The 12,561-nt window shown below is 42.1% G+C and overlaps 1 protein-coding gene across 1 annotated transcript in view; it reads left to right on the forward strand.

The window, feature by feature from the left end:
- The window catches only part of LOC126419591 (phospholipase A2-like), a 148,381-nt gene extending 139,423 nt beyond the window's left edge, over positions 1-8,958 (forward strand). Inside the window, exon 5 of the mRNA XM_050086777.1 lies at positions 8,862-8,958. Within this exon, the coding sequence (XP_049942734.1) occupies positions 8,862-8,958 (97 nt within the window). The remainder of the gene's footprint in view (positions 1-8,861) is intronic.
- The last annotated feature ends 3,603 nt before the right edge of the window (positions 8,959-12,561 follow it).

Consider the following 12,561-nt stretch of genomic DNA (forward strand, 5'->3'; position numbering starts at 1 on the left):
TTCTAATAGTGATAGAATTCTTTCGACTAAGAATGCCGTCTTTGCTTGTGCTGAACTGATTTTTATGTTTTCCTTACTTCGTTCGTCATTTGCTTCCAAGGTAGCAAAATACATTAACCACATATATTTCGTGATCCCCAATTTCAGTGATAAGTTTACCGCTAATCTCATTTCTACTGCTCCTCTAATTTCTTGGTTCATCGGTTTGCTCTTAATCCATATTTTGTACTCATTCCATTTAAAAGATCGTGTAATTCCTCTTCATTTTCACTAAGGAGAGCTATGTCATCAACGAATTTCTTCAGTTGTGTTATCATTCATGAAAATTACTTCTGTTTATCTCACTGCTTGTCCGATGTGTAGATTGAACAGTAGGATCGTAAGAATACATCACTGTCATATGTCATTTTAATTCCAGCACTTAGTTCTTGGTATTCGACCCTTCTTGTTCTCTCTTGGTTGTTGTTCACATCGCATACTGCTTTGCAGTCAGTGCCAAGTAACATAGCTCGATGAAACTTGAACCATATATACAAAGCACTGTGAAAAATATAAATGAGAGAAATACAGTTTTCCGTAATTCTTTCACGAAAGAAGACGAAGTAAATAATCCAGAATTCGAAACCAGAACAGCTGTTAGCACAAGTGAGATAAAAGTAGATATCTTAGGTGTTGCGAAACAACTCAAATCACTTAAGAAAGGCAAGTCTTCCGGTGCAGGAGGTATACCAATCAGGTTCCTTTCAGAGTATGCAGACAATAGCGCCTTTCTTGGCAATCATATACAACCGCTCACTTGGCGAAAGGTCTGTTTCTAAAGACTGGAAAGTAGCACAGGTCACACCAATATTCAAGAAAGTAAATAGGAGTAACCCATTGAATTACACACCCATATCACTGACCTCAATTTGCAGTAGGATTCTGGACCATATACTGTACTCGAACATTATGAATCACCTTGAAGAAAATTACTTATTGATACATAACCAACACGGAGTCAGTAAATATCGTTCTTGTGCAACGAAGCTAGCTCTTTATTCCCATGAAGTAATGAATGCTGTCGACAAGGGATCTCAGAGCGATTTACAGAAGGCTTTTGATACCGTTCCTCACAAGCGACTATTAATCAGATTGCGTGTATATGGAGTATCGTCTTAGTTGTGTGACTGGATTCGTGATTTCCTCTCAGAGAGGTCACAGTTCGCAGTGAAAGACGGTAAATCAACGAGTAGAACAGAAGTGATATCTGGCGTTCCGCAAGGTAGTGTCATAGGCCCTCTGCTGTTCCTGATTTACATAAATGATCTAGGTGATAATCTGAGCAGCCCCCTTAGATTGTTTGCAGACGACCCTGTTATTTACAGTCTAGTAAAATAATCAGACGATCAATCCTAATTACAAAATGCTAGAGAGAATTTCTGTATGGTGCGAAAAGTGGTAACTGGCACTAAACAAAGAAAAGTGCGAGGTCATCCACAAGGGTACTAAAAGAAATCCGATAAATTTTGGGTATACGATAAATCGCACAAATCTAAGGGCTGTCAATTCGATTAAATACCTATGAATTACAATTACGAGCAACTTAAATTGGAAAGACCATATAGATAATATTGTGGGGAAGGCGAAACAAAGACTGCGCTTTGTTGGCAGAACACTTAGAAGATGCGACAAACCCACTAAAGAGACAGCCTACATTACACTTGTCCGTCCTCTGCTGGAATAATGCTGCGCGGTGTGGGATCCTTACCAGGTAGGATTGACGGAGCACATCGAAAGGGTGCAAAGAAGGGCACCTCGTTTCGTGTTATCGCGCATTGGGGATGAGAGTGTCACTGATATGATACCCGAGTTGGGGTGGCAGTCACTGAAACAAAGGCGGTTTTCTTTGCTGCGAGATCTATTTACGAAATTTCAATCACCAACTTTCTCTTCCGAAGGCGAAAATATTTTGTTGACACCCATCTACGTAGGGAGAAAAGATCATCATAATAAAATAAGAGAAATAGAACGGAAAGATTTATGTTTTCCTTTTTCCCACGCGCCATTCGATAGTGGAATGGTAGAAAAGCAGTACGAAAATGGTTGGATGAACCCTCTGCCAAGTACTTAAGTGTGAATTGCAGAGTAACCATGTAGATGTAGATGTAGATCCCCAATGAGACGAACAGAGATCACGCTTTTATTCGAAAATAATAATTGCGCTGAAGTCACAGCGATTCATGGTGGTTTCTGGACATTACAAAATGTGAAACGTGGTTCTTAACAGGGTGCGTGATCACCACCGACGGTGATGCATACTCTGCAACGTATTCCCATGCTGGCCACAAGGTTACTGAGTAGTTTTTGTGGCAGAACGTTCCATTCCTCCACCAGCGTGATTGGCAGTTGCTGGATGGTCGTTGGTGCTTGCGGACGTCCTGCAATACGACTCACCAACGTATTCGATACGAGCTCGATAGGATTTTAGTCGGGGAACGCGCAGACCAGTGCATTTGCCGAATATTCTCCCGTTCCAAATATTTCTCCACCTACGCTGTTCAACGCGGTCGCACATTGTCGTCCATAAAAATCAAGCTAGAGCCGAATGCGCCTCCCAACAGACGCCCATAGAAAAGAAGTGTAGTGTCATAATAATTTTGACCAATGAATGTACCGTGTTCAAAGATTTAGAGGCCACTAAGCCCATGCAACATTATGCCACCCTATACCATAACACCTCGGCCATCAAAAGGGTCATTTTCGACAATGCTGGCTGTGTCTTCATATAGGAAATGAGCACTGTATGAATTTAATTGAAAGAATCCAATCCGTCAGTTACCGAGCGAATCGTAAATTTAAAAGGTGCTTCTCGGGTGAAGTAACGTGTTATGGATCTAAGATAAATTCCGCAGATATTATAAGTGTTCCAGCATAAACATCATTCTGTATATGATGCGATCTGACTGCGTGGTAAAAGTTCCTTCGGCAGTTAAGTTCGGCTGCTCCGGGCATCTAACAGGTACGAGGGTGAGTCAAATGAAAACCTTAAATTTGTAATAACAAATCGAAATTTCGCGCCGTTATTCTGTTAAGTTGATAAGCGTGCTACAAACAGCGTGCAGAATGGCCTGTAGGTGGCAGCATAGTGCAGATGCATACATACCGTCGCAGTGTCAGTATAAAGATGGCCGCCCCACTTGCGACTTGCACCAGGGAAGAACAGCGTTCTATTATTCGGATTTTGCGTAGTGAAGGTGTGAAACCTATTGAAATTCATCGATGAATGAAGGTTCAGTACGGTGATGCATGTTTGTCACAGCAGCAAGTCTACGAATGGAGTAGGAAGTTCGCAAATGGTGCGACTTCAGTGGAAGATTCTCCTCGTCCAGGTCAGGCACAAGGAGTTGTGACTCCACAGAACACTGCAGCAGTTGAAGCCATAGTGAAGGAAAACCGCCGAGTGACACTGAATGAAATTGCAGCATGTTTACAGATTAGTCATGGGTCAGCACACCACATTGTGCATGATGTGCTCCGGATTCACAAAGTGTCTGCAAGATGGGTGCCACGGCAGCTGACTCCTGAAATGGGAGAACGACGTGTTGGTGCTTTTGAAGAACTTCTTCGGCGCTTTGAACGAGAAGATGGGGGCTTCCTTGGAAGAATCGTTATTGGGGACGAAACCTGGATTTACTTCCACCAACCGGAAACTAAGAGAGTGAGCAAGGATTGGCGCCATTCCTCATCATCAAAACCAAAGAAGTTTCGAACAGAACCATCAGCAGGGAAGGTTATGCTGACACTCGATTGGGACGAAAAATGCGTCATTTTGGAGCATTACATGCCTAGAGGGACCACTGTCACCAGTGCATCATATACAGATCTCCTAAAAAATCATCTGCGGCCTGCAATCAAATCAAAGCGACGTGGATTGCTGTTAGCAGGTGTCCTTTTGCAACATGACAATGCAAGGCCCCACACGTACAACAGTTGCAACAATCACAGACCTGCATTTTGAGTGTCTTCCTCATCCATCATACTCACCAGACCTTGCCCCAAGTGATTTCCATATGTTTGGACCACTCAAAGACGCAATGGGAGGAAAGAAGTTCGTTCTGATGAAGAGGTACGCCACGCGGTGCACGAGTGGTTGCGCGGACTACCAAAAGAATTTTTTCTAAAGGAATTATGCACTTTGTAAGCGCTGGAGGACTTGCATTGAGCGTGGAGGAGGTTATGTTGAAATGTGATATAGCTTTTTACCACTTCTGCACAATAAATAATATTCTAAAAAATATTTAAGGTTTTCATTTGACTCACCCTTGTATAACAGAATATTCCACAACAAATCTAAGAATCAACAGTTCCCCGAACTTCACACAGCAAGTAATAAATTTTTAAAAAAACTGATCTGCAAACAATTAAAACTAAACATCACACAGTCACACATATCCTCTCAGTATGTAAAAAAAGAATCGCTGAAATAATTGAACAAATAAATTCTGCGTATATCAGCATTAACTTCGATTATCGCGGCCTGGCACAAATAAAATAAAGGTTAGTCAGTAACGAATACAGACCAAAGGCCGACTACTACAATAGTCTTCATGTTTTATTCTGCTACATCCGTCATCCAGGTACCTCTTTCCGTGAAGCGTGCAGCTGGGTGCTGGCTCGATATCCCTTAATCGTCGAGAAAATGTAACAAATTTCCGCACAATGATTAATAAACGCTTTTATTTCCACTTTCTACCTTCCTCTAATCACTCAGCAAACGTTTTCAACACATCATTCTAGTTTTACGTTTTGAATTAATTCTTTGCGTGGCAATGAAAGGGCGAATGCAAACGGGCCGTGATGTGCTGAAAATATTTTTTTCTCCTCCATTGACATTTCCCTCTCCTCCCGTAGAACAGGCACAGTTTGGACTGTCAGAGACAACACCTTTATCTGCGCCTCACCCAGAGCGATATAAAATGTGGAAAGTGGTTTAAAACATTAAAACAGTGTTAAATGATGTTTAGTACGTAAACTTAAATAACGATGATTTTCTTATAGATTAGAACAATAAAATCCGATTCCTCACAATTCGACGATAAAACCTCATGTCTACCACTGATGGTTTACGTTGTTGAAGATGCTGGTAATGCACGATTTGAGACAATCAGGGGTAAGGGCAGATTTGTAGGTGGATTTGTTGACGTTGAGTATAGAGTGAGCGTTAGGCTATATGGATTTTTGTTGGAGAATATTTTGGGAAAAAAGATGGATAGAACTGATAGGTAAGATTGGGAACGTGATTAAAGTTTCGAAGGGACAGATGTATATGTGTAAGATTAGAGGTATATGTTGTATAAGCCCGACGGAATACGAAGGTTGGAAATCATGGATCAAACAGATGGGTGGTTGCTGTCAAGTCTTCAGGAAGTATTAGAAATTCGAAGATGTTCAGAATGAGAGAACAAATGGGGGTGGGGGAAATTAATAAGTTAAAATATTCGGTTGTGAGATGATAGCAGAACGCAAAAATCAGTTCATAGCGCGTGGTGTTCGTTGATTTGAGGAAAGTGACAGGATTTTGTTGGAGTGGAAAACAAGGTGGCATCGGATAAGAGAGGGTAGGTTGGTTGAAATCTTTGTACATGTGAAAGATAGAGGGATGCATTCCCAATGTTTGGTAGGTTACCAGTTTTAGTCTACTGTGATATTTCCGTCGTATGGTAAGTAGGTGGAATTTACATATTACTGTGTGGCCAAGGATTAATGTAAGGTATTACAGACTATTAGTCAAACGAATAAGACGGTTCTAAAAGGGGAAATAAAAGTCGTGATGGTTGAAGCTGTGCAATGTTCGTCCTCTGTTATTGTCTATGTCATGTAAGGCTTAATCCTGAAGAGCCATTGGTTGCACCAAGAGGTAAGTAGATTAAGACAGAGTTGGCAAGATTTTTGAGATTTTTGGGAGGTAGAGTATAGAATTAGTAGGGGGGGGGGGTCATCAGGGTATTGGAGGGAGGGGGGGAGGGGAGCTTAGGAGGATAACGGTTAGGTATACGAACAGCCTTGAGGATATACAAGAGTGGAGATAGACATAGATAGATAGATAGATCGAGGGAGAGAGAGAGGGGGGGGGGGGGGGGGAGAGAAGAGAGTCTTGGAACCCACCTGCGTGAACATGGAAAATGAACACTCCGTATAAATCTTCACCAGTTTCGAATAACCTCACAATGATGATAAAACGTCTGAAAAACACTCTCTTATGATGGTATGGTAAATTAGCGATTCTGCCTGAATGGGACCAACACAGCATTACCGCAAAAAAAAACCTTTTTTGGAAGGCCTAACTTTTATTATTGCAGAACATGTCTCATCGGTACAAATACAAAATTTCGTCGATATCAACACCACCTCTGTGTGAGGCTGAGAAACATTCAGTATGCCATTGGTGTTCAGGTTTTTGGTAGAATATTATTTCCCAAAAGCCTTGTTCCGATGTCTTCAGGCAACTTGCAGATATTAGGGGTAAGGATTGGGGTGGGAAGTGTTCCCCTGGAAATTGTGATAGGACCGCTATTATGTTCTATATACATAAATGAACTGAGGGACAGGGGATGCAGCAATCTGCGACTACTTGCTGGTGATGCTGTGGCGTACGGAAAGGTGTCGTCGTTGAGTGACTGTAGGAGGATACATGATAACTTGGACAAAATTTCTAGTTGACGTGATGAGTGGCAGCTAGCTCTAAATGTAGAAAAATCTAAGTTAATGCAGATGAGTAAGAAAAACAAACCTGTAATGTTCGAATACAGCATTAGTAGTGCGCTTTCATGTGGAGCATATAGCTTGCAGCAACGTTGCAAAGCAATGTAAGAAGTATTCTAGGGAAGACGAATAGTCTTCGGTTTATTGGAAACATCTTAGGAAAGTGTGGTTGATATCTAAGTCAGACACCATATAGGACGCTTGTGCCATCCAGCCTTGAGTACTGCTCGAGTTTTTGAGGTGGTATTGAATGAAGACAATGAAGCAAGTCAGAGGGTGCTAGATTTGTTATCAGTGAGTTCGTGCAACATGCAATAATTATGGAGATGCTTCGGGAACGCAAATGGGAATCCCTAGAAAGAAGGCAACGTTCTTTCCAGGGAACGCTATTGAGAAAATTTAGGGAACCAGCATTTAAAGCTGACTGCAGAACGATCCTACTGCTATCAACGAACGTTTCACGTAAGGATTACGAAGATAAGAAAAATTAGGGCTCGTACAGAAGTATAAAGACAGTCGGTTTTCCCTCGCTCTATTTGCAAGTGGAACAGGAAAGGAAATTACTGGCAGTGGAGCAGGGTATAGGTCGCGCAGCATACGGTGGCCGAAGCGCAGTGACTAGTTTCCTACCAAAAAGCTGGGCGAGTTCATTTGTTTGTTCAGAAGGGGCCGAAAAGCGCTTGTCATCTTTCAGTCGTTCGGAAATGACAGAATCGACACCCTCCCCCTGCAACCTGTCTCAAACGATTTTACATAAATTATTCGATAAAGAAATTTCATTTTTGCTTACTTGTAGCTTTATATGTCAAGTTCATTATGATGCGACAATCATTTCATTAATGGTCACAGTTACTGGGATATTTACGTGTAAGTGAGACGCTGCGTGAAATTCGAAAAGTTTGCAATGAATAATAGGGGACGACATGATTTTGCGTCTGGTGCGTATTACATAATATATTGCTGCATCTGAAATTTAGCTAACGTATTGAACTTTTCTTTAGATATGGTTGGAGGTCTCTATCTGTCACCAATCACGAGAAAATTGATCTGACGTAGCACACCCATTTACGATCGCGCCGTGCCAGTGATGAAGTCAGAGTGAAATACGCACAATATTTCTCATATTTCATAAACGGTTTGAGATATCGAAATATGAGTTTGGCCAATGACAGCACACAAAGAGGAGAGTATTTTGCCATATGGTTATTGTGCAAAACTTCGTTATCCGCCGTGTTATTCCACTAACTACACACTTTTCTGATAAAAGAATGTAATTTTTAAGGGCCATCGATAACTGTTGAAACGAGAAATGCTATGGTTTTTGTAACAAGATAACTGAAGTCATTACATGTTTATTTTGTAACGAGGATGTGCTTTTTCGTAAGATACTGACCTTACTTTTCCTCATTTCCTCACTTTATAAATCACCATTTCAGAATTCTCTCGCAATTGTGTCTGCACAACATGTTACTGAGGTGAGGCTGTGTAAAATCCACTGAGTTTTGGCAAAAGAAGCAAATTTTATCATGGCAACGAGAGAAATGTTTAGGTTTTACTCAAAATACCCCTCGTGACTCTTCTCTGAAAGTTACAATGGTTAACAAACCAGGCGAAATAAATAGCTGCATTCTCGACAGAATTCTTTTTAGATACTTTTGAATGGTCACCGTGCAAGTGTGGGTGGGGAGGGGCCCAGCTTAATATTTACCAAAAATGTGAGTGTTGGCTTCTGTTTAGAATGGCAGTTCCCCTCCTGTGCTCGGAATTTCCCCTACAGCGCTCTGTGCGACCCCCACCACTGCCGCTCTTCCCCACCCGACTGCACTTCTAGCGGCCACTACATTTTGCGCGCACTATACAATCCGCCCCGCACCGTACAGTGGTTTGCGATGTAAGTACGTAGACGTATATGTACTTTAATATGAAACGCCTCACCCTTATTCGTGATTCAGAATAGCAGCTTTTTTATTACCATCGAACAGTCTACGCCCTGTGCTCTTTATTTCAGAAACGTGGATATCTGAGTGTGGCACTGAAGTCTACGTACAGCTTGGTGTGTTGTAACAGTGCGTACACTGCTTGTGTGAGGTCTGAGGACTGCAACTGTGTGCCTTTAGCAGGCGGTGCTCTGCGAGGATGGCGGCCGTGGGACCGTACCCGCTGCCGCCCCCGGGGGCGGCTCTGGTGTCGCGGCTGCTCAACCTGCTGCAGCGCTGAGCCGACGACGCCCGTACTGCCGCACGCTTCTGACCCGACCGGGGCGTTCGTAAGGGACGCCGTCGCACTCACACGTCTTACCAGGTTCTCACACACGGCTCGCTGGTTGTGGGACACGGGAGGTGCTAACCCTGGTCTGGTGCTTGCTTCACTAACAAAGCGGTGGCGGTTTTGGGATCATTTCGACAGCTGCTATTCAAATATGCTTACGGCGAATCACGCATTTTAGCAGTGATGCTACAAGGTCTTAGCAGCGAAAGAGTGAATCTTTGGAGATCGTATCACCTCCATTATCCTACCAGACTACACTACCCAAACAACTCGCATTTTTATGAAATATTTCTTTTTCCACTGACCACCCGACGCTGACATCCGTCTTTTACTGTTTTGCGATAATTTCGTCATCTCTACATAACGACTACAGCCAAAATCGTATGTAATATGCTGTGCACATTGAAAGCTTTCCACAATACTTACTTTAGCTCTTTCAGTTCACATCAGACTATGACCCCAGATTTTAGGCATTGTAAAATTACACCTTGTAACCGTCCCGTATAAATAAAAAATATATAAAATAAAGATGTGTAACCTTCCCGAACAAAAAAATAAAAAATAATAATTAAATTTGGATAATTAAATTCTGACGTATGAAGACTGATAAATTTTGACGTGAGCAGCGCTACGCCATGGCCCTGTGAAATCAATCTGAATCTGTCCGTGAGAAATAAACTGAAAAATTCTTACCTCGTGATGGTGTCGCCGGATAGCGCTGTCTATATATCTGCTCGTAAATGGCACAGCTTAGTGCATTGCTGGCCTGTCTACTAATACTGGATAACATTTGTCTGAGATCTGAATTACGAGAAAAACTGACTTTTCCTAGTGACACAGCTGGTCGTTTGATTACTAAAGAATGCATCACTATGATCTGACAAAAATTCTAGAATATTTTAATTTAGATCAATGACTGGCTCGGGACTGGAAATGGCTTACGGGGAAGTTATACTTTTATAGTTGACGGGTAAAAACAATTATGTTTTGAAAATTTTTTACATTATTGATAAAGATCTACAATCAAGTACACGGGAAAATTGAATGTATTACAAATCTGGGTCAACTGGTGCTGACGAATCACAAAAGAAACGATTTAAACAAATTCATATTAACATACAAGTGACTTAACTACGCGCATGCCAATAAAAATAATAAAATTTACCTTACAATAGATGGTTGACTTAATTACACTGTTGATTTTTCATTATATTAACAATTGTTCATTTGTTCATCATCATCTCATTCCATGGTATCATTTAGCTCTGCGGCTGATCACAATTATTATTCATTTCCATATAATAAAATTTCGCAATTTAACAACTACTAACTGTAAACTGCGGTGTACCAGCGACGGGCTACAACTGCCCTGTAGCAGCGAGCGACTGCAACTGCGGAAGGACTGCTCTGACCTGCGACTCTACTGCAGCTCTCTTTTTGACAGGGTCAAAGATATTTCATGTCTCAGGCAGCGCCTTGAATTGTCGTTCTAGCAAGTGAGGAATACATCGAGATTACATGTGCTCCAGCAGGGTGGTGAACCCCTTACACTCTTGATATGAAATTTAACCCATAGGTGAATGAACGCAATCAGCCTTAATTTTGTTGTCAAGCTTGCACGTTTGGTGAGAACTACTGCAGAGCGCAGGGGAATAACTAGACGGTGGTTCAACATTAGGTAAACCAAGATTTAACTGAAACTGTAGTCCACACAATACACCTCATGTCGCTACTAACTGGACAAGTGTAAGAATTATACCTCACAGATATAATTCATGTCATGTAAATCCTTTTTCTCTGTGTTTTATATAGCACCTAATAAATCAAATAGATCTGAAATTGTGTGATATTTAACCCGAAGTCGTCGTCACCGCTAGCACGTGTCTTCAAAGTCCAACAGCGGCACGAACGTATCTGTATTGGTGAAAGTTTTGTTTCAATGAAATTCAATCACTACTGAGGGCTGTTCGTTTCTTCTCGGCTTGAAATGCAATTAAAATGAATGTACTACATTCAAGAAACAAGTTCTTAAGTGAACACATCTTAAGTAATGGAAAACATGGAAGCAAATTTTAACGAAGACAGGAGAGAGTGAATATGAGTCCATCTGTTTGACTGCCATGCTTGACACCCGGGTTCGATTCCCGCGCCCGCATCTCGTGGTCGTGCGGTAGCGCTCTCGCTTCCCACGCCCGGGTTCCCGGGTTCGATTCCCGGCGGGGTCAGAGATTTTCTCTGCCTCGTGACGGCTGGGTGTTGTGTGCTGTCCTTAGGTTAGTTAGGTTTATGTAGTTCTAAGTTCTAGGGGACTGATGACCATAGCTGTTAAGTCCCATAGTGCTCAGAGCCATTTGAAACTTTTTTTTTTTTTTTTCGATTCCCGCTACTGCCAGGAATTTTTCCTTGGCGGAAGCACTGTAACAGAGTGCATTCAGCCTCGTGAGATCAATTGAGGAGCTGTTTAACCGCATAGTAGCGGCTCCGAGGTCAAGAAACCCGACAGATACCGGGACAGAGGTGTGCTGACCATGTGCTCCTCCACACTGCATCTAGTGACGCCATTGGCTGAGATTGACACGGCGGTCGGTAGGATACTATTGGCCCGTCTAGGGTCAGAACGCGGAATATAATCTCAAAACTCACGCAACGTACAGTCACGTAAATGCAGTCCAAGCATGCCAGCGAGCAACCATCTTGCCATCATCCTGAATGAAGTCAGCTCAACGTACCCATTTCATTATCAAAAAAGAAAGCATCTATACTAAACAGATCAGCACGTCGCCGCTGTAGTCGACAGAAGGATAGTGTGCGTCTTTGCCTGATGGCGACCAAGCGTCGTGAACTGATTCAACCGCCAAGACTTTCATGCTGTCTGGCTCAAATCGAAGGTCATGCGATTTGAGAACATACACTCGCAGTTCCCACTCAACGAAATATTACCCCTGGAGATTGCTAGAAAACTACATATTTTTAGGCTGACAAGAGTATTTTGATATGCGCCCAAACACGTGGCACGATATGTGTGTAGCAGCAAACTACTTTCATTTTTCAAGCCCACGTATGCCCCTACTATTTTGCCCCTAAATTCTTCCTTACAATACCAAGTTAGCTACTTCGATTTGTTGTACCATATATCCCAGCAACTTGTACATTCTTCTGCTAAGCGCCTTCCACATTCTTTCCTCATCTATTCTCATTAGTACTTCTTTTACTTCCTTATTCTGTACTTCGTCTGTTTACTTAATATTTAACATTATTTGTTTATACTGCATTTCAATTGCTTCCAGTCTCTACTTATTCTGGATGTCTAACATTCCACGTTTCACTTCCACATAAGGCTGTGCTCCAAACACTTTCAGAAATTTCTCCCTCACTTCGCTATCTATTCTTTGGTACCACTAGAGATTTTGCAATGAGGAAAATTCTCTTCGTCTGTCCCACTCTGCTTCATATACCTCCCATCCTCCGAGCGTAATGGTGTAATCGTGCTTCCTAGATGTGAGAATTCCTTCACTTGCTCCGCGACTGTATCGTTAGCAAATTTGGTATCAA

This window comes from Schistocerca serialis, chromosome 9 (assembly GCF_023864345.2).
Source record: "Schistocerca serialis cubense isolate TAMUIC-IGC-003099 chromosome 9, iqSchSeri2.2, whole genome shotgun sequence".
Classification (NCBI taxonomy): Eukaryota; Metazoa; Arthropoda; class Insecta; order Orthoptera; family Acrididae; genus Schistocerca; species Schistocerca serialis.